General features: G+C 44.9%; 1 protein-coding gene across 1 annotated transcript in view; it reads right to left on the bottom strand.

The window, feature by feature from the left end:
* LOC121584395 (glutamate receptor ionotropic, delta-2) overlaps positions 1–24,111 on the bottom strand; it is a 638,531-nt gene that overhangs the window by 144,272 nt on the left and 470,148 nt on the right. Inside the window, exon 8 of the mRNA XM_045225956.1 lies at positions 21,934–22,053. Coding sequence (XP_045081891.1) covers positions 21,934–22,053 — 120 coding nt within the window. The remainder of the gene's footprint in view (positions 1–21,933; positions 22,054–24,111) is intronic.

Here is a 24,111-nt window from a genome sequence, read left to right as displayed (position 1 = left end):
AACAAAACATTTGTCACTGTCCCAATACTTTTGGAGCTCCAGTGTATCAACCTCTACTCCATCTATCTCCATCCACTACTCCATCTATTTCCAACCACTACTCCATCTATCTCCAACCACTACTCCACCTATATCCAACCACTACTTCATCTATCTCCATCCACTACTCCATCTATCTTCAACCACTACATCTGTCTCATCTATCTCCAACCACTACTCCACCTGTCTCCATCTATCTCCAACCACTACTCCATCTGTCTCATCTATCTCCAACCACTACTCCACCTGTCTCCATCTATCTCCAACCACTACTCCATTTGTCTCCATCCACTACTCCATCTATCTCCATCCACTACTCCATCTATCTCCAACCACTACTCCATCTTTCTCCAACCACTACTCCATCTATCTCCATCCACTGCTCAGTTCTAGGCCCTCTCCTTTTCTCCCTATACACCAAGTCACTTGGCTCTGTCATATCCTCACATGGCCTCTCCTATCATTGCTACGCTGACGATACACAACTAATCTTCTCCTTTCCCCCTTCTGATAACCAGGTGGCGAATCGCATCTCTGCATGTCTGGCAGACATATCAGTATGGATGACGGATCACCACCTCAAGCTGAACCCCTGGCAAGACGGAGCTGCTCTTCCTCCCGGGGAAGGACTGCCCGTTCCATGATCTCGCCATCACGGTTGACAACTCCGTTGTGTCCTCCTCCCAGAGTGCGAAGAGCCTTGGCGTGACCCTGGACAACACCCTGTCGTTCTCCGCTAACATCAAGGCGGTGACCCGCTCCTGCAGGTTCATGCTCTACAACATTCGGAGAGTACGACCCTGCCTTACACAGGAAGCGGCACAGGTCCTAATCCAGGCACTTGTCATCTCCCGTCTGGATTACTGCAACTCGCTGTTGGCTGGCCTCCCTGCCTGTGCCATTAAACCCCCTACAACTCATCCAGAATGCCGCAGCCCGTCTGGTGTTCAACTTTCCCAAGTTCTCTCACGTCACCCCCCTCCTCCGCACACTCCACTGGCTTCCAGTTGAAGCTCGCATCCGTTACAAGACCATGGTGCTTGCCTATGGAGCTGTGAGGGAACGGCACCTCTGTACCTTCGGGCTCTGATCAGTCCCTACACCCAAACGAGGGCATTGCGTTCATCCACCTCTGGCCTGCTGGCTCCCTTCCTCTGCGGAAGCATAGTTCCCGCTCAGCCCAGTCAAAACTGTTCGCTGCTCTGGCACCCCAATGGTGGAACAAGCTCCCTCACGACGCCAGGACAGCGGAGTCACTCACCACCTTCCGGAGACATTTGAAACCCCACCTCTTTAAGGAATACCTGAGATAGGATAAAGTAATCCTTCTACCCCCCCACCCAAAAAATATTGTAAAGTGGTTATCCCACTGGCTATAGGGTGAATGCACCAATTTGTGAGTCGCTCTGGATAAGAGCGTCTGCTAAATGACGTAAATGTGCCCTTGAGCAAGGCACTTAACCCTAATTGCTCCTGTAAGTCGCTCTGGATAAGAGCGTCTGCTAAATGACTAAAATGTAAATGTAATGTACTCCATCTATCTCCAACCACTACTCCATCTATCTTCAACCACCACTCCATGCTTGCTCTATCCTTCAGCATTATTATCTTCCCACATGCCACCACATCCTAAAGGGTTTCTTACTGCTGTTCTAGTTCAACATTTCTGCACAGTAGGTATGATTGAAACAATTCACACTAGGGTTTACATTATACCGTAGTGGCATTGGAGATAGTAAAATGCAGAGCCATCGTTTGGCAGAAATGTAAAAACGGTGACTTCTGTTTGGTTCCACAAGTAGCCTTGGTGGAATTACACCGTAATACAGTTTCTAGGGCAGGGATGGGCAACTGGTGGCCCGCGGGCCTCATGCTCTCCTCAACACTGATTCTCAACATGTGGGCCCCACAAGGGTGCGTCCTCAGTGCCCTCCTGTATTCCCTGTATACCCACAACTATGTGGCCTCACACAGTTCCAACTCCATCATCAAGTTCGCTGACGACGCAACAGTAGTAGGCCCAGTGGCGGCTCCTGAAAAAATTCTCAGGAGGGGCAATTTTTCTGATGATTTAGGTGACCTACACACATTTAAAAAAAGATATGTCCAGCAACAACATGAAGACAGGGGCAGCATATAAGTCAATACCAGAAGCATTTATTGACTGATCTGGGGAGATGGATTCCAGTTTCTGTGACAGATTATAAATAATCTCTGATGCCTTTGTTATATTAGCTTTTGGTTGAATGTACTGTCGTAGTAAATATATAATGTTATAGCTTGGTCTGACTAAAATCTTGTGCATGACCCATTTTGTGTTGGGCGTTTGTTTTCAATCAATGCTGTTCCTATCCTATAACAATGGACAAAAGAGTCCTATCTTGTCAGCCTTGTTAGCAGGTGGCCAAGGACAACACCCACGCCATAGGTCTCTCAGTTCTTCCAACTCACGAGTTCTTGCTCTGAGGACACACACACACACACACACACACACACATCATCACTGATAACACACACACACACACACACACATCATCACTGTTAAACACACACACACACAAAAATCCCCTCTCTTTAGGCTGAACATTTGAAGACAGAGAACCCGACTCAGAGCCAATGCAACAGTGGAGGGGACCTCGCCCAACTCATCAGGACCAATCAGAAGATCAGAACTACTAGATTCAACCTACATCATTTATTGTATAAAATGTCTGCACACAATGTTTTCGGGGCTCTCTTCTCCCTAAGAGTTTGACAAACGAGTCCGTGCACGCGATTCCAGATATCTTTACCTCTGAATAAACTGCCTTTATTATACCATATCCACCCTGTCCAAAGTCTCTACTTGGTCTCAGTTCTCCAGTAAACTTGTGATTATCAACAGTACACAACGGTAACAAACAATTGGGGGAACTCACGGGGCAGATAGTAAGGTCGCAATGACACAGAAAGCAGTTCAATGTCGGGGTACAGAGTCGCTCTCTTACCAGGATCGCGGTCCGCTCTGACCAGGGTGAAGCCGGCCGGCTCCACTTCTCTGTCCGGGACTCTGTCATCCAGCCAAGTCTCCCAGCTGTATTGGGATTCCGCTGCCAGCAGCGTTTTCATTATTTAGTCCGTTCGTAGCGGGTATGTACCACGATCAACAAGATCAGTCCAAAACCAACCACTGGAAATCCATGGTTGGCAGAATGTTTGTAAACTAAGTCTACAAATTAAAAACATAAAATAACGCCACACTGCAGGTCGCAACAGAGACTGCTAGCCGCTATTGTCTTGAGTTACGTTCATGGTTACGTCACGTATGACGAAAGCGCGTAAGTGCAAGCCCACAGACACCCATAGAGAATGTATTGAAAGCTTTGAAATTTGAAAAAATAGATTTTACATGACAGGCTATGAGAGACTTCTGGGCGATTTTCAACTTGACTGAAATCGCCCCAAAAACGGGCGGGGCCATTTGAAGCACGACTTTAGCCTGATTTGACATTTAGTGGCTGGCAGATCAGACGTGAACACTGATAACTACTGTTGCCGTGATATAATTGATTAGAAAAAAAATCCCTTCCTTTTCCCGTTTGGCAGTGCGTCGCCCATATCGCCCTATTGAACAGGCCGTCCCTGAGTAGGCCTGATTACCAACAACGACGAGACGGCCTACAGAGAGGAAGTAGGCACTCTGACGGCGTGGTGCCAGGTAAACAACCTCTCCCTCAACGTTAGCAAAACAAAGGAGCTGATTGTGGACTTTAGGAGGAACCAGGCTGGGCACGCCCCCATCCTCATCAACGGGGCCGCCGTGGAGACGGACAATAACTTCAAATTCCTCGGTGTACACATCTCAGAGAAGCTGAAATGGTCTAACCACACGGACACCGTGGTGAAGAAGGCACGACAGGGACTCTTCAACCTCTGGATGCTGAAGAAATTCGGCCTGTCCCAGAGGGCCTTCACAGTGTTCTACAGGAGCACTATCGTGAGCATACTGTCTGGTACGGCAACTCCACCGCCGCGGACCGCAAGACACTTCAGAGGGTGATATGTGCAGACGAACGCATAATTGGGTTAATTGGAACGCACACTGCCTGGCCAACAGGACACCTACAACACCAGGTGTCGCAGGAATGCCAAGAAAGTCATCAGGGACCCCAGCCAACCCAAGTCATGCCCTGTTCTCCCCGCTTCAATCACTCAGATGTGGGCAGTACAGGAGCATCATGGTAAAAACTGGAAGACTGGCCAATAGTTTCTACCCTCAGACCATCAGGCTGCTGAATAGCCACCACTAGTCAGCTACCTGCTGAATAATAGAATACACAAGGTGCAATTTAGAAATGTGGTTGTGCATCAGCAGTTTTTTCTCTTGTTATGTCAGTCACTGACAGTCACTCAATTAGCCCATGTCAGCTAACATGTTTTAGATTGGTAAGTTAGTCTAGCAGCCAGCTATCTAAACTTGTAGTAAGCATGGGGGGCATTGATCATCAGACATCTTATTAAAATCTGCAAACATTTGTCTCCACCCCTATCGCAAAATGTGTAGAATTGCAGGAAATTAGCTGTAAAATTGCTAAATCTTCTCTCCGCCCCCATGGCAAAATGTGAAGAATTGCAGCAAACTTGCCGCTACAATGTTTTGTTTGCAGGGTGGGGGGGGACCCACGAGCCACTGCGGCCCCTCATGATGACTTCAGATGTTTTTTGTGGCCCCCCAACCCCATCAAAGTTGCCCATCCCTGATCTAGGGTTTTCAATTTCAAGCGTTTGTTTTCAAACCGTTTGACAGAGACTGTTGGAGAAGCATGTGCTTCTATTCATATTATTTGGCTTGGTTTGGTTCAGTCAGTGCTCTGTGTTGCTGGGTTACCGGTCCCTGATGGGGATTGGCTCATTTGTTTGACACCAGGTGACAGATTGGCGATATAGGGCGACATGGGGCATCCCATCGTCTCCTCTTGGCCAAAGGTTACCTGAGAATGAGAGCGAGGGCCACCGACCGTGTCACATCAGATCTGTGTCCACTGCTGTAGTCCCCTAGTGCCAGTAGCCCTTTGGTCAGCAGCGGTAGACTAGCACACAGCATAGTGGGAGTGACAGACTCCTCAACTCACAGGGACAACGACCCTCCACCAAGTCTTACACCTGCCTCTGAACCTCTCTTCTGCCCAACAGGCAAAGCTGGTTGAAATGGCGGCATTATGGCAACATTACAACCTGTTTAGAGCCAGCACTAGTTGTAATTTCGTTATAATTAAGCCACTACTGTACAACCAGTTTCGTCCACAGGGTAAGAATCTCCATTTGTCTCCATTTGTCAAATAAAGCCCCTGTTTCATAATAAATGACTGTTGAATACAACAAATTGATGAATATTTCATAATAGTCTGCTGGTGGTTTTGGTTTGGGGCTTTAGTGGAACAGAACAGATGGACTGACTTGGTTCAGAATAGCCAGCCTATTAGAATCAATATTCATATAAACACTGTGATCTGCTTTAACCAACAGAGACATAGGTTGTGTCCCAAATGGGCAAAGTAGCCCAATATATAGGGAATAGGGTGCCATTTGGGACGCATCCATAGACCTAGCCATGACCTCATCTCAACACAGTAGAATAATGACCTAGCCATGACCTCATCTCAACACAGTAGAATAATGACCTAGCCATGACCCCATCTCAACACAGTAGAATAATGACCTAGCCATGACCTCATCACAACACAGTAGCATAATGACCTAGCAATGACCTCATCTCAACACAGTAGGATAATGACCTAGCCATGACCCCATCTCAACACAGTAGAATAATGACCTAGCCATGACCTCATCTCAACACAGTAGAATAATGACCTTGCCATGACCTCATCTCAACACAGTAGAATAATGACCTAGCCATGACCTCATCTCAGCACAGTAGCATAATGACCTAGCAATGACCTCATCTCAAAACAGTAGAATAATGACCTAGCCATGACCCATTTACATTTACATTTTAGTCATTTAGCAGACGCTCTTATCCAGAGCGACTTACAGGAGCAATTAGGGTTAAGTGCCTTGCTCAAGGGCACATCGACAGATTTTTCACCTAGTCGGCTCGGGGATTAGAACCAGCGACCTTTCGGTTACTGGCACAACGCTCTTAACCACTAAGCTACCTGCCGCCCAAATGGGCAAAGTAGCCCAATATATAGGGAATAGGGTGCCATTTGGGACGCATCCATAGACCTAGCCATGACCTCATCTCAACACAGTAGAATAATGACCTAGCCATGACCTCATCTCAACACAGTAGAATAATGACCTAGCCATGACCCCATCTCAACAGTAGAATAATGACCTAGCCATGACCTCATCACAACACAGTAGCATAATGACCTAGCAATGACCCCATCTCAACACAGTAGAATAATGACCTAGTCATGACCTCATCTCAACACAGTAGAATAACGACCTAGCCATGACCTCATCTCAACACAGTAGAATAATGACCTAGCCATGACCCCATCTCAACACAGTAGAATAATGACCTAGCCATGACCCCATCTCAACACAGTAGAATAATGACCTAGTCATGACCTCATCTCAACACAGTAGAATAACGACCTAGCCATGACCTCATCTCAACACAGTAGCATAACGCAACATTAAGACTTGTCATGCAAAATTAATTTAGGTAAATGAGGGATTATGATTGATCTGCAACATGTCAGGAGAGAGCAATGCAATTGGGTGACACTCCATTTGACCCGATTGTCTCGGGAACATGAGTAACGTCGTGACAGATTATGAACTCGGACATATGACTTCAAACTGACGCTTCGTGCGGTAAAGTTCTCGCCTCCATTTTCAAATATTTATCATTCATTACTTGATAATAGTGCAAACTGGCGTAAAGAACTGACATTGAAAAGAGAACAGAATGCATTGTGTGGTAAGAGACACAACGAAGGAGAGAAGAAGTGGACAGTAAGGAACACAAAGACACTGAGAACAACTTCAGCCAAAAAGGTCCTCCTCTTTAACAACGCTACAATAGCACAATGTCCCAAAGAAAATAGCTGCCTTCTAAATGGGACCCTATTCCCTACATAGTGCACTACTTTTGACCAGAGCCCTATGGGCCTCCCTACGGGCCCTGGTCAAAAGTAGTGCATTATATAGGGAAAAGGGGGCGATTTGAGACACAGGCAAGGTCTGCTTGACCCAGGGAATATTTAGGTCTGCTAACACCTCCAATGAGCAGCGCCTGACATCTAACACATCTTCTATCTACTGGGACTTGCCCAGGAGAAGTGCAAAGCGAGAATATGTGAAGCAAGAGAAATCAATGAGTCTCACTCCCCTGCCTCCCCTAAAGGCAAAGGCAGCTTCTAAAAAAGAACATATGAATGTACCTAATGGGACGGAAATTGGGGGAAATCGGGATCTCTACCCCTGGGGGATGTCCTCTCCTTTCCACTCTTTAGTTTTCTCCACATATTTAACACAGTTTTACAGGAAAATAATTTAGATGGAAGGAATTGATCCCTTCCTTCCAAAGGTTGTTGCTCCCATATGTTGTACCATAAACAGACAACGATACCTGCTTTTGATACACCATTTTGTATTTCATTGTCCATTGGTAGAGTTGTCGCTAGGTCAAATAAATTAAACATTTTAGATCAAGAATTTTAAATATGCCCATTTTTATTTGACAACTAGAGTAACTTACACAGCAATATTTGTTGTGCAAGAAATTATGGGAGACTCCTCATGTGATTACATTTCATTTTGGTTATGTAGTTCGGTCCTGCCTTGAGTATTGTTACAGGAGCGCAGTTCCGGAGCGATCCACTAGGTGTCCTCCTCCGACAACCTTAGGCGCCTGCTCACTCACAGTCTGAACTAATCATGATCCTATTGGTGTCACCTGTGTCTACCTGTTCACCTGTGTTCCCTTGCTCAGTTTTCTCTGCTAGTTTCTCTATGCTCAGCAGTACTAATCAGTGTCTGATCGGAGAAGTATGTACAGGTACTCGATAAGTGTTCTCCCTGTTTCTTTATTATTTCAGTCGTAGTTACTATTTCGTATTTTTGCTGTCTGCCTGTTTTTGGAGACTTATTTGCTCCACCTTTCTTTTATTGTGTTAAGTCTGTTGTTTTGTATCCTGGCTTCGGGACCACCAGTAAAGATCCTTGTTTCACCATCTCTGCCTACTGCCTACTGTCCGCACCTGGGTCACACCTCACACCAACCCTTACAGAGTATTACCTACACGAAATTTCACACAAGATTAACACATTCCATTTGCAATTCTAACATGTTCCATGACGTGAAATTACTTGATAACCTGTTTCCAATAAATGTGAAATGTATTTAGAAACAAAAATGGTACCCAAAGCTAGCTTTTCAGTTGTGTGTGAAAGTAAGAAATACATTTTTTACATGTTACAATAAAATGTTTTATTGTGTAATTATTGTAATTCCAACATGTTTTTATTAACATGTACATGTTCAGTAGGATTAGTTATTATTAGTTATTATTCAGTCCCATCTGGTTAGTCTTTCCTGTCCTTCATGTCCATGAGACAGTGTGATAGACCAGGTGGGTATCTCTGTATTACATGTTCATAGGGATAAACATACCTGACATTAGGATTGTTATGAATGTTCTTTTAAGAGCAGGTGTCAACCATAGAAATAAAATGACATTCTAGTTGAGAATGGTTTTAACATACATATAAGCCACTCTCCTCTGTGTGTAATCGTCTAAAGCGCAACTGCTCTTTGACTAGCAGGTACGTACAATAAGATACACAACCTGACATTCATGCCAACTGACATTCAATTGTCATGCAGGGTTATTACATGGTTAACGTAATGTTTAATTTTTTACAGTGTCAAGGGTAATATAATTATGCTGGCTTTCATATGAAATCAATCTGTTCTATCAGTCCAAACATATAATGAAAGGCATTATATCTATTATCATGGCAGTATAATGGCAGTGCCAGAATAGGTAGGGGGTAGGGCTTGCCTCGCTTGCTTTGACTCAAGCCTCTGTCCCTCCCTATATCTAAAGAATAGGTCATCTATATCACCCCCTCACCCTCACTCTGTCTCTTTCGCTCTCTCCCTCTCTCTCCCTCTCTCTCTCTCTCTCTCTCTCTCTCTCTCTCTCTCTCTCTCTCTCTCTCTCTCTCTCTCCCTCTCTCTCCCTCTCTCTCCCTCTCTCTCCCCCTCTCTCTCTCTCTCTCTCTCTCTCTCTCTCTCTCTCTCTCTCTCTCTCTCTCTCTCTCTCTCTCTCTCTCTCTCTCTCTCTCTCTCTCTCTCTCTCTCTCTCTCTCTCTCTCTCTCTCTCTCTCTCTCTCTCTCTCTCTCTCTCTCTCTCTCTCTCTCTCTCTCTCTCTCTCTCTCTCTCTCCCTCTCTCTCCCTCTCTCTCCCTCTCTCTCCCTCTCTCTCTGGCTCAGTGGGTTCCACATCACTGGGAATACTATTAGATCCAACCTAACTGTGACCCTCTTTAACGGCCACACATTGTAAATATAAATCTATTTTATTTCCCAGCAGAAATGACTTAAGGACCCACGAAGCAATTACCCAGCAGACAGTGCGGCTGTCCTCTATGCTGCTGGCCAATGGAGCTTTTAGATTGTTGATGTATAGAGTGGTAAGCTGCATGTATAGAGTGGTAAGCTGCATGTAGCCATCTGAATTAATGGAGTGGAAAACTAATTATTGCACAGAGGTAATAATAATTATGATAGATTGCCTAAGTCCCACTATTATCAATATAGAGATAATTGTATGCGTGTGTGTGTGTGTGAGAGAGAGAGAAAGAGAGAGAAAGAAAGAGAAGGGAGAGAGAGAGAGAGAGACAGAGAGAGAGAGAGAGAGAGAGAGAGAGAGAGAGAGAGAGAGAGAGAGAGAGAGAGAGAGAGAGGGGGGGGGGGGGAGGAGAAAGGGAGAGAGGGGAAATAGAAAAAGAGTGAGTGAATAATAACATGCAGTATGTGTGTGGCTCAGTGTGGATAATTAATTGAAAGAAAGGCAGGCAGCAGCTTATAGCCCGGGTCAGCTCTGTGTCAATTACCTCTGTGTCGTTACTGGAACAGCCGTTCTGTGTCTGGGCATAATTTAAGAACAAGGCCCGATTTAAAAAGTCCATCAGTGAAGATGAAGAGATATGAAAGGCAACAACAGTCAGGGTCCATGAGTATAGTATGTGGGAGGAATGAAATTATTATCTAGCTCCTCTCTGGGCTGTACGTCCTGTGTGGCTCAGTTGGTGCTTGCAATGTCAGGGTTGTGGGTTCAATTCCCACGGGGGACCAGTGTGGAAAACAATTATGAAAATGTATGCACTCACTACTGTTCTAGATAAAAGCATCTGCAAAAATGTAATATACTATTTATTTCCTTTAGGTGTATTTATTGTTTTTGTGTGTCTTATTGCGAGGTCGCTTGTGAGCAAGCCTTTCACTGTATTTGTGTGCATATGACAAATAAATTTAAACTTGAACCTTGAGGGAACCTCGGGCCAGTTTACTCGATCAAACAGGTAAAACAAAATGGACACCTGTGAATTAAAAGGTGAATAAAGGATCTGTTTGCATGTTAATAAAGACTTTGTCTTGTTAACATTATCTGGACATAGATACTCACTAAACATAAAAATAAGTTGTGACAAAATTATTGAAATGAATTGGTTACATTTACCCACCTACACGCCTTGACAACATGAACATAGGAACACGCATTGTACATAGAAATTACCACACAAAAAAGATGTATCTCTGGAGCCAAGAAATAATGGGCTAGGTGAGTGCCTTTGTGTCAGAGGCATAGCTATGTAATAGCCGCAAAGCATGTTTAAAACTATAATTTTGATAATGGATGGTCAGTCCTTGCATCCATAGCTCAGTCTATTTGAGAGTGGTTACATTTCTCCAGCCTCACCCCTCAGCTGTTTACCAACACAGTGCTTTGTTGTTGTTTGAACTGCAGAGTGCCCCTTTAAATCACAGTCTATTGAGTTGTCGATGTTTATCCTCAAATTGAAGTGCAGTATGATGACCTGCAACTCTTAGTCTCTGCTCTTCTCAACTGGTTCTTTACAAATGTAAAATATCAAATATTCAGTAGATGGCGCAGCAACTCATGCTCTCCCTCATCAGATGTTCTGGTACATACAGTGCTTATGAGGTTATCGTAGCAGTACAACACATATTTAATTCCCTCGAAAGTAGTTATACTCTTTGATTAAGGAATCAGAGTTAATGTAATTACTTTGTACTTAAATATTAATGTAATCTTTGGAGGCAGGGTACGTTATGTTTGTGTCTCAGGCCATTATCTCTAACGAGATCTGATAATCTCATTTGTAATCTACAGCAGGCCCCTCTGGAAGTGGAGTTCAGGATTCGTCAGGGGTGTGTGTGTGTGTGTGTGTGGGCCATGGTCAAAATGTGTGCACTATATAGGGAATAGGGTGCCATTTGGGACAACCCTTAACTAACCCCTGCACCTCACCCTCAGAGCTGCTGACACTCCAAAATTAAACATACTATAGGCAGGCCCAGAGTATATTGATAGTGCTACAATACACTCTAGACATGCCTGTGTACTTTATGTGACATGTTATGACAAGTATTAACATATCAAAGTCAACAGCCTCAATTCGTTGGGGCATGGACTCTACAAGGTGTCTAAAGCATTCTACAGTGATGCTGGCCCATGTTGACTCCAATGCGTCCCACAGTTGTGTCAAGTTGGCTGGATGTCCTTTGGGTGTTGGACCATTCTTGATACACACAGGAAACTGTTGAGCGTGAAAAACCCAGCAGCGTTGTAATTCTTGACACAAACCGGTGCGCCTGGCACCTACTACCATACCCCGTTCAAATGCACTTAAATCTTTTGTCTTTCCCATTCATCCCCTGAATGGCACACATACACAATCCATGTCTCAATTGTCTCAAGGCTTAAAAATCCTTCTTTAACCTGCCTCCTCCCCTTCATCTACACTGATTAAAGAGGATTTAACAAGTGACATCAATAAGGGATCATAGCTTTCACCTGGATTCACCTGGTCAGTCTATGTCATGGAAAGAGCAGGTGTTTATAATGTTTTGTACACTAAGTTTATAACTGTAGCACGTTAGCTAGCGAGTAGCCGTTTGACGATTCCTACACTGATTCCGAGGTTTCTACACTGCTTGTATTGTATCACCGGGTCAGTAAAAACAGAGAACAAATAGGTAGGATGTGGGAAACTGGACGCTGTGGTACCGCAACCAGAAAATCTGGCCTGGACAGATGTTTGTGGGAATAAACAGGGAGCGCCTACAACTGGTCGGAGAGACTACAACTGCCAGCACACCAACATACACTGATAGAAATACATCTCTTCTCTGTGCCGGAGTCTGTTCTACTGGAAGCGCTGCAGTCTCTGGACTATACACTGCGGCATGGGTTCAAACCCTGCCTGCGTCTTCATATCTATATTTTCTATTTCCCCCCTCTCTCACCTGTCTATCTCCTCATTTGAATTACATACTGTCAAGCTGATCATTGTTGTCATCTACATGTATCACCCACCAGGTGCCCTTGGAGAGTTCCTCAATGAGCTTGACACCTTGATAAGCTAATTTCCCGACGATGGCTCACCACTCATCGTACTGGCCGATTTTAACCTCCTGACGATTGACTTCAATTAATTTCTGTCCAACTCTTTTGACCTCACACTTTCCCAGTCCCCTCCCACTCACAAGGCAGGCAATATGCTTGGCCTCATCTTCACTAGAGGCTGTTCGCCTACTAATCTCACTGCAACCTCCTCCATGTTTCTGATTTCCTCCAACCCTACCCATTCAGCCCCTACCCAGATGGTCATGTGCCGCCGCAATCTTCGCTCTCTCTCTCCCGCTACTCTCTCCTCTTCTATCCTATCCTCTCTTACGTCTGCTAAATCCTTCTCCCTCCTGTCTCCTGACTCTTCGGCCCTAACTCCCTCTTCGGCCCTAATCTCCTCCCTTTCTGCGTCCTTTGACTCTTACTGTCCTCTTTCCTCCCGGCTGGCCCGAACTTTCCCTTCCGCTCCCTGGCTGAGTTACTCACTGCGTGCAAACAGAACAGGGTTGCGGGCAGATGAACGGAAATTGAGGAAAACTTAAACTTCTGGTGGACCTATCTTCCTTCCACTCCCTCCTCTCTTCCTTCTCTTCCTATATATCCATTGCTAAAGCCGCATTCTATCACTCTAAATTTCAAACTTCTGCTTCCAATCCTGGGAAACTCTTCTCCACTTTGTCCTCCCTCCTTAATCCTCCACGTCTTCCCCCTCCCTCCTCCCTCTCTGCCAATGACTTTGTCAACCACTTTGAAAAAAAGATTGACAACATCCACTCCTCTTTCAGTCAGCCTACTGAGTCCACTGGTCCCACTAACACAGAACTACCCTATGCCTTGACCTCTTCATCCCCTCTCTCTCCAGATGAAATCCTGCGACTAGTGATGTCCGGCCGCCCGACAACCTGCCCACTCGACCCCATCCCCTCCTCCCTTCTCCAGACCATCTCTGGAGACCTTCTCCCATTCCTCACTTCCCTCATCAACTCATCCCTGACCACTGGCTGCATCCCCTCTGACTTCAAGGTGGCCAGAGTCGCTCCGCTCCTCAAAAGAACAACATTCGACACCTCCGATGTAACAAATTAGAGACTGGTATCCCTTCTTCTTTTTCTTCAATAAAGCAAATCTTAGGAAAACACTACCAAAGTTTTATCAACACATTGTCTGCGTCACTCGCACATAAAAAATTCTCAACCATTGCTACACTCCCTTCCTGGACGACTACAAGGCCCTCCCCCGGCCTCCCATAGGCAATTGAGATCACACCTCCATCCTGCTCCTCCCTTCCTATAGGCAGAAACTCAAACAAGAAGTACCCGTGGTAAGGACTGTGCAACGCTGGTCTGACCAATCAGAATCCATGCTTAGAGATTGATTTGATCACACGAACTGGGAGATGTTCCGGGTTGTCTCTGAGAATAACATTGACAAGAATAACATGCCTTGTGTAGCTCAGTTGGTAGAGCATGGCGCTTGCAATGCTAGGGTTGTGTGTTCAATTCCCACAGAGTACGAGTATGAAAATGTATGCAGTCGCTCTTGTAGAGTCCATGCCCCGACGAATTGAGGCTGTTGACTTTGTTATGTTAAAAATAACAAAAATCCAGAAAATCACATTGTATGATTTTTAAGTAATTAATTTGCATTTTATTGCATGACATAAGTATTTGATCACCTTCCAACCAGTAAGAATTCCGGCTCTCACAGACCTGTTTTCTTTAAGAAGCCCTCCTGTTCTCTACACATTACCTGTATTAACTGCACCTGTTTGAACTCGCTACCTGTATAAAAGACACCTGTCCACACACTCAATCAAACAGACTCCAACCTCTCCACAATGGCCAAGACCAGAGAGCTGTGTAAGGACATCAGGGATAAAATTGTAGACCTGCACAAGGCTGGGATGGGCTACAGGACAATAGGCAAGCAGCTTGGTGAGAAGGCAACAACTGTTGGCGCAATTATTAGAAAATGGAAGAAGTTCAAGATGACGGTCAATCACCCTCGGTCTGGGGCTCCATGCAAGATCTCACCTCGTGGGGCATCAATGATCATGAGGAAGGTGAGGGATCAGCCCAGAACTACACGGCAGGACATGGTCAATGACCTGAAGAGAGCTGGGACCAAAGTCTCAAAGAAAACCATTAGTAACACACGACGCCGTCATGGATTAAAATCCTGCAGCGCACGCAAGGTCCCCCTGTTCAAGCCAGCACATGTCCAGGCCCGTCTGAAGTTTGCCAATGACCATCTGGATGATCCAGAGGAGGAAAGGGAGAAGATCATGTGGTCTGATGAGACAAAAATATAGCTTTTTGGTCTAAACTCCACTCGCCGTGTTTGGAGGAAGAAGAAGGATGAGTACAACCCCAAGAACACCATCCCAACCGTGAAGCATGGAGGTGGAAACATCATTCTTTGGGGATGCTTTTCTGCAAAGGGGACAGGACGACTGCACCGTATTGAGGGGAGGATGGATGGGGCCATGTATTGCGAGATCTTGGCCAACAACCTCCTTCCCTCAGTAAGAGCATTGAAGATGGGTCGTGGCTGGGTCTTCCAGAATGACAACGACCCGAAACACACAGCCAGGGCAACTAAGGAGTGGCTCCGTAAGAAGCATCTCAAGGTGCTGGAGTGGCCTAGCCAGTCTCCAGACCTGAACCCAATAGAAAATCTTTGGAGGGAGCTGAAAGTCCGTATTGCCCAGGGACAGCCCCGAAACCTGAAGGATCTGGAGAAGGTCTGTATGGAGGAGTGGGCCAAAATCCCTGCTGCAGTGTGTGCAAACCTGGTCAAGACCTACAGGAAACGTATGATCTCTGTAATTACAAACAAAGGTTTCTGTACCAAATATTAAGTTCTGCTTTTCTGATGTATCAAATACTTATGTCATGCAATAAAATGCAAATTAATTACTTAAAAATCATAGAATGTGATTTTCTGGATTTTTGTTTTAGATTCCGTCTCTCACAGTTGAAGTGTACCTATGATAAAACTTACAGACCTCTACATGCTTTGTAAGTAGGAAAACCTGCAAAATCGGCAGTGTATCAAATACTTGTTCTCCCCACTGTATGCAGTGACTGAGTTCATCAGGAAGTGTACAGGGGATGTTGTTTCCACTGTGACGATTAAAACCTACCCAAAACCGTGGATAGATGGCAGCATTCCCGTGAATCACAGCATTTTGCCACTGCAAGGTGTCTTGAACATGGACGAGTACAAACAATCCAGTTATGCCCTTCGTAAAGAAATCAAACAGGAAAAACGTCAGCACAGAAACAAAGTGGAGTCGCAAATCAACGGCTCAGACACGAGATATATATGTCAGGGACTCCAGACGATCACGATTATAAAGGGAAAACCAGCCACGTTGCGGACACCGACATCTTGCTCCCAGACAAGATAAACACCTTCATCGACCGCTTCGAGGAGCGGGCCACCACCGCTCCCGTGGACTGTGAGCTCTCGTTCTCCGTGGCCGATGTGAGTAAGACATTTAAGTGTGTTAACCCTTGCAAGGCTGCCGGCCCAGACGGCATCCCTAGCCGCGCCCTCAGAGCATGTGCAGACCAGCTGGCTGTAGTGTTTACGGACATATTCAATCTGTCCCTATCCCAGTCTGTTGTCCCCATTTGCTTCAAGATGTCCACCATTGTTTCTGTACCCAAGAAAGTGAAGGTAACTTAACTAAATCGCAACGTAGCACTCACTTCTGTCATCATGAAGTGCTTTGAGAGGCTAGTTAAGGAGATTGTGTCATACGCTGATCTATTGGGGTGGTATGCAAATTGCAGTGGGTCTAGGGTGTCTGGTAAGGTGGAGGTGATATGATCCATCGCACTGCACACTGCCCTATCCCATCTGGACAAGAGGAATACCTATGTAAGAATGCTATTCATTGACTACAGCTCAGCCTTCAACACCATAGTACCTTCCAAGCTCATCATTAAGCTTGGGGCGCTGGGTCTGAACCCCCACCCTGTGTAACTAGGTCCTGGACATCCTGACGGGCTGCCCCCAGGTGGTGAAGGTAGGGAATAACACCTCCACTATGTTTATCCTCAACACAAGGGGCCACACAAGGGTGCATGCTCAGCCTCTCCTGTACTCCCTGTTCACCCATGATTGCGTGGCCACGCTCGTCTCCAACTCAATCATCAAGTTTGCAGATGACACAACAGTGGTAGGCCTGATTATCAACGATGAAGAGACAGCCTACAGGGAGGAGGTGAGGGCCCTGGCGGAGTGGTGCCAGGAAAATAACCTCTCCCTCAATGTCAACAAAACAAAGGAGCTGATTGTGGACTTCAGGAGACAGACACATAGCCAGGGCTGCAGTGGAGAAGGTGAAAAGCTTCAAGTTCCTCGTGTACAAATCACTTACAATCTGAAATGCTCCACCCACACAGACAGTGTGGTGAAGAAGGTGCAACAGCGCCTCTTCAACCTCAGGAAGCTGAAGAAATGTGGCTTGGCCCCTAAGATCCTCACAAACGTTTACAGATGCATCATGGAAAGCATCCTGTCGGGCTGTATCACAGCAACTGCAGGGCTCTCCAGAGGGTGGTGCGGTCTGCCCAACGCATCACCGGGGGTACACTGCCTGCCCTCGAGTACATTTACAGCACCCGGTGTCACAGGAAGGCCAAGAAGATCATCAAGGACGTCAGCCACCCGAGCACCGGCCTGTTCACCCCGCTACCATCCAGAAGGCGAGGTCAGTACAGGTGCATCAAAGCTGGGACCGAGAGACTGAAAAACAGCTTCTATCTCAAGGCCATCATACTGTTAAATAGTCACCACTAGCCGGCCCCCACCCAGTACCCTGCCCTGAACTTTAGTCACTGTCACTAGACGGCCACCACCTAGTTACTCTACCCTGCACTTGAATAATGTTAACATACTGTTTTACCCACTTCATATGTACTGAACAAAAATATAAATGCAACATGTAAAGTGTTGGTCCCATGTTTCATGAGCTGAAATAAAAGATCCCCGAAATTTGCCATAAGCACACAAAATGAATTTCTCATATTTTGTGCACAAATGTATTTACATCCCTGTTAGTGAGCATTTCTCCTTTGCCAAGAGAATCCATCCACCTGACAGATGTGGCATATCAAGAAGCTGATTAAACAGCATGATCATGCCCAGTCATGTGAAATCCATAGATTTGGGCCTAATTAATTTATTTCAATTGACTGATTTCCTTATATGAACTGTAACTCTGTAAAGTCTTTGAAATAGTTACATGTTGTTCAGTATATATACTTATTTAACTATTGATGTACATATGCTATTGTTCAGATATACTACATATTCTGTCCATATACTGTCCATATTGTCTATACATCCCATCACATATATATATATATATATATATACTGTATATATACACTACCAGTCAAAAGTTTGGACACACCTACTCATTCAAGGGTTTTTCTTTATTTTTACATTGTAGAATAATAGTGAAGACATCAAAACTATTAAACATATAGAATCGTGAAGTAACCAAAAAAGTGTTAAACAAATCAAAATGTATTTTATATTTAAGATTCTTCAAAGAGCCACACTTTGTCTTGATGACAGCTTTGCACACTCTTGGCATTCTCTCAACCAGCTTCATGAGGTAGTCACCTGGAATGCATTATAATTAACAGGTGTGCCTTCTTAAAGGTTAATTTGTGGAATTTATTTCCTTCTTAATGCGTTTGAGGCTGTGGTTGTGTTGTGACACAACCACAGCGGCAGGTAGGGTGGGGCGGCAGGTAGCTTAGTGGGTAAGAGCGTTGTGCCAGTAACCGAAAGGTCGCTGGTTCTAATCCCCGAGCCGACTAGGTGAAAAATCTGTCGATGTGCCCTTAAGCAAGGCACTTAACCCTAATTGCTCCTGTAAGTCGCTCTGGATAAGAGCGTCTGCTAAATGACTAAAATGTAAATGTAAATGTGACAAGGTATACAGAAGATAGCCCTATTTGGTAAAAGAACAATCCATGTTATGGCAAGAACAGCTTGGATCACCACAGGAATGGAAGACCCAGAGTTACCTCTGCTGCAGAGTATAAGTTCATCACCAGCCTCAGAAATTGCAGCCCAAATAAATGCTTCACAGAGTTCAAGTCACAGACACCTCTCAACATCAACTGTTCAGAGGGGACTGTGTGAATCAGGCCTTCATGGTTGAATTGCTGCTAAGAAACCACTACTAAAGGACACCAATAAGAAGAAGAGACCTGCTTGAGCCAAGAAACACGAGCAATGGACATTAGAACGGTGGAAATGTGTCCTTTGGTCTGGAGTCCAAATTTGAGATTTTTGGTTCCAACCGCCGTGTCTTTGTGGGATGTGGTGTGGGTGAACGGATGATCGCATGTGTAGTTCCCACCGTAAAGCATGGAGGAGGAGGTGTTATGGTGTGGGGGTGCTTTGCTGGTGACATTGTCTGTGATTTATTTAGAATTCAAGGCACACTTAACCAGCATGGCTACCACAGCATCCCATCTGATTTGGGCTTAGTGGGAATATCATTTGTTTTTCAACAGGACAATGACCCAACACACCTCCAGGCTGTGTAAGGGCTATTTGACCAAGAAGGAGAGTGATGGAGTGCTGCATCAGATGACCTGGCCTCCACAATCCCCCGACCGCAACCCAATTGAGATGGTTTGGAATGAGTTGGACGGCAGAGTGAAGGAAAAGCAGCCAACGAGTGCTAAGGATATGTGGGAACTCCTTCAAGACTGTCGGAATAGCATTCCAGGTGAAGCTGGTTGAGAGAATGCCAAGAGTGTGCAAAGCTGTCATCAAGGCAAAGGGTGGCTATTTGAAGAATCTCAAATCTCAAATATATTTTGATTTGTTTAACACTTTTTTGGTTACTACATGATTCCATATGTGTTATTTCGTAGTTTTGATGTCTTCACTATTATTCTAGAATGTAGAAAATAGTAAAAATAAAGAAAAACCCTCGAATGAGTAGGTGTGTCCAATACAATTTAATTTAAATGTATTTTGTACATAGCCTTGTTTTAGTTTTTATTGTGTTACTATTTCATTTTTCTATTTAGCAAAAAAATAATCTTACTTTTTAACTCAGCATTGTTGGGAATGGGCTCGTAAGAAAGCATTTCTCTGTTCTATTCGGTGCATGTGACCAATATAGTTTGATTTGATTTGATTGCATCCTACCTTGCAGGTTGCTCCTACCATGTGACGAGGAGAGGATATGTGTCTGCACCATGTACTCTCACTACTGGTGTCCCCCAGGGCTCGTTTCTAGGCCCTCTGCTCTTTAATCTTTACACCAAGTCACATCTCTGCGTGCCTGGCAGACATCTCAGCTTGGATGTCGGCCCACCACCTCAAGCTCAACCTCGACAAAATGGAGCTGCTCTTCCTCCCAGGAAAGGCATGCCTGCTCCAAGACCTCTCCATCCCGGTTGACAACTCCATGGTGTACCCCTCCCAGAGTACAACTCCCTGTCGTTCTCTGCAAACATCAAAACAGTAACTCGCTCCTGCAGGTTCATGCTCTACAACATCCGTAGAGTACGACCTTTCCTCACACAGGAAGTGGCACAATTCCTAATCCATGCACTTGTCATCTCCCGTCTAGACTACCGCAACTCTCTGTTGGCTGGGCTCCCCGCTTGTGCCATCAAACCCCTGCAACTTATCCAGAATGTCGTAGCCAGCTGGTGTACAATCATCCTATGTTCTCCCATGTCACCCTGCTCCTCCGCACACTCCACTGGCTTCCAGTCAAAGCTCGCAGCATCTTCAAGACCCTGGTGCTTGCCTACGGAGCAGCAAGGGGAACTGCACCTCCTTACCTTCAGGCTATGCTCAAACCCTACATCCCAACCTGAGCACTCCGTTCTGCCACCTCTGGTCTCTTGTCAAAGCTCTTTTGTGTCCTGGCATCCCAATGGTGGAACAAGCGTCTGAAACTCTACCTCTTTGAAGAGTATCTTAAATAACTCTGTTACAATATTGTTACAATATTTGATTGAATAAATACGGGAATATATGAATACGGTAATTAACAGAAAACGAGGGGAAGGAATAGATGAATCATGGTGCGTGGGGGCGCCCGGGGAATCGGGTGTTGTGCTACTATTCCTCAACTCTGGCTGGGCTGCTGCGCTCGAACCGAAATGAGATAAATAAACCGAAGAAGATAAACAATGCCTACTGATGCGCTGCCTCGTTCTCTGAGGGCGGCTGTTCAAATTCCATTAAGCAGCTATGATTATCAATTAAAATCGGATCACTCTGTAAATGAACGCAATTAGTGTCCACACCTCAAGGAGAGAGGTGAGCTAGCTAATGAGCTAATAAGGTGTAACCTGCGGCTGTACAAATAAGAGCAGAACAGGGAAATTAGACGTGTACAGTTCTCTGGGTAACACTTTATAATAAGACGCACACTAGATCTTTATAAATCCCATCTAGTTTGGCCCTTAAGACACAAACAGTCATGGGTGTGCAGTGTTTCCATTGCATTCATTTAGCTGTGGAGTTAATATATTTTTGAACATCGTAGTATTTCTACCAAACATACTTTCGATAATCTGTCCAGGTACAACATTGTTCTAAAGGTTATTTAGCTATTTTGTGCCGCTCTGGCAGCGAAACCTGCCTGCTTGCACGAAACACAGTGCTCCATCCTCGAGACAGCACGCAAGTCAGACCTAGAGAGACAGCACACCAATCACTTGTACGGAATACATATTAGGAACTTCTTCATTCCTCCTCCTCAGACCTCCCCCTCACCTAGTCTCAAAACTCAAGTCTCACCCCTCAACCCCTTTCGTTAGGACCCTACGCAAGGTCAGATAACCCCCCCTCGCAATATTTATTTTGTATTTAATAATTTTGGGAAAACTGTTTTATTGGGGAAAACAGCTAACTTCTAGCAATTCTACACATTTTGCCAATGGGCAGAGGGAAAAAGTTGCCGATTTATAGCTAATCTCATGCTATTCTACACATTGTGCCATGAGGCTGAGAGAAAATGTTGCTGTTTTATAAACATCAAGCAACACGCTGTGTATAATAGTCAACAACAACAATAACAACAAAAGGAACAAGAACGTTTGAATAATAATAATAATAATAATAATAATAATAATAATAAAAATATATGGCATTTAGAAGACGCTTTTATCCAAAGCGACTTACAGTTATGCGTGCATAATTGTTTTTTTATGGGTGACCCAGCGGGAACCGAACCCAAGATCATTTGATCAAGAATAACGTTGTGTTCTCTTACCTTACTGACACCCCTGCCCCTGTCCTCGCCATAGTTGGTCCCCAGGATCTCAAAGTAGATGTTGGGGTTGGTTCCGTTGTCTGAAAACTCCAGGAAGCCAGTCAGACCACTCACTCCAGACTGTAGGGCACAGCACAAACACAAACACAAACACAAACACAAACACAAACACAAAGGCAGAGTGTTTTTAGTCAATCCTGCTGAGATTAAAACAATTCCTGCTGAGACTGAGTCTGTCCTAATATGGACACCGTACAGGAGTGATTAGTAAGGTCAAAGACACTACCATAGAAATAGTCCCAGAAAAAGTCATAAAACATTGAAAATGGTTCTTATAAGGTCTCTTGTCACTCTGGAGAACATCTGCTATTGCACGGGCCCATTGGAAGAAATATGTGATAGATAGTAAGACATCTTCAATCCTCCAGCCTAGACATTGTGGAGTGATTACCTGTAGATACAGATGTAGTATCTTAATTTGAGCCAGTTTGCTACAGCAGGAAAATAATCCTGCAGCAACAGGAAATTTGAATTATTATGTGGATTATAATTATTCCCGTATTGGGAAACATATTTATTCATCTGCATGTGGCCTGTTACATTATCATAATGATAATAATCGCCTGTTGTTAGTTTACTCTTATTGTGTCCTTCTTTTGCAAAATGAGAGCGGGCTTACACAGAAAGAGTTCTGCCACGAACAAAGCACCACACCATACGTAGCCTTTCATACCCCCAAATTGAAGGTCTAATTAACACAAAGACTTTTGTTGTAAATGTATTGCACCAATACTGCGCTGACAGGATTAATTAGCTGGCCAATTAGGAGAGCTGAGCAGTATCCGGGCGAGCTCACCCCAACGCATGCATTGAAAAGCCAATAAACAGCCTGTTCCCCTAATGAAGCCGTAGAACAGTGAACCAATGAGGACACCGTGGGGAATGAAATATGGGCCCATTACGTCGCTGGCTTACAGTAAAATAACAAGGCATACACATTTTTTTACATTTTAGTCATTTAGCAGAAGCTCTTATCCAGAGCAACTTACAGTTAGTGAGTGCATTCATTTTCATACTGGCCCCCAGTGGGAATCGAACCCACAACCCTGGCGGTGCAAACGCCATGCTCTAACAACTGAGCAACATTAACATTACCACAGTTATTACAACAGCCGGCAGCAGCTGCAGGAGAGAACACCTCACGCACATAACCAGTCCCAGGACTGGTTAGAGAGGGACTGAATTATTGGGACGCGACTTTTGCTGGCTCACCTTCCCTACGGCAGGGCCGGTGTCACTTTCACTGTCTGCTCACGTGGCTCACGGCAGAGGGCAGGGTGTGAGAATGCCACTGTGTGTGTGTATGTCTGTGTGTGTATGTGTGTGTGTGTGTGTGTGTGTATGTGTGTCTGTGTGTCGACAGGTACAGCACACTCCCCAGGAGCTACGGCCACAGGGATGGAGAAGGTGCTGACACAGCACTAACACAGCAGCTCTGGAGAACACAATGTCACCTCAACACGACAACAACGCCAACAACCCCACCAGGGCTTTCTTCAATGCCCAAGACAGTGTCCCTGACTTCCTATCCATTTCAAAGGTCCCCTCAGAGAGAAAAGTGGGGACAGAAGAGATAATGTCCAACCTTGTCAACCCTGTCATAATATCACTTGTTTTTCACATACATAGGGTGCATCCCTAATAACACCCTATCTTCTACAGTGGGGAAAAAAAGTATTTAGTCAGCCACCAATTGTGCAAGTTCTCCCACTTAAAAAGATGAGAGAGGCCTGTAATTTTCATCATAGGTACACGTCAAATATGACAGACAAATTGAGGAAAAAAAATCCAGAAAATCACATTGTCGGATTTTTAATGAATTTATTTGCAAATTATGGTGGAAAATAAGTATTTGGTCACCTACAAACAAGCAAGATTTCTGGCTCTCACAGACCTGTAACTTCTTCTTTAAGAGGCTCCTCTGTCCTCCACTCGTTACCTGTATTAATGGCACCTGTTTGAACTTGTTATCAGTAAAGAAGACACCTGTCCACAACCTCAAACAGTCACACTCCAAACTCCACTATGGCCAAGACCAAAGAGCTGTCAAAGGACACCAGAAACAAAAGTGTAGACCTGCACCAGGCTGGGAAGACTGAATCTGCAATAGGTAAGCAG

Source organism: Coregonus clupeaformis, chromosome 16 (assembly GCF_020615455.1).
Source record: "Coregonus clupeaformis isolate EN_2021a chromosome 16, ASM2061545v1, whole genome shotgun sequence".
NCBI lineage: Eukaryota > Metazoa > Chordata > Actinopteri > Salmoniformes > Salmonidae > Coregonus > Coregonus clupeaformis.
This window is presented reverse-complemented; position numbering and strand designations above follow the sequence as displayed.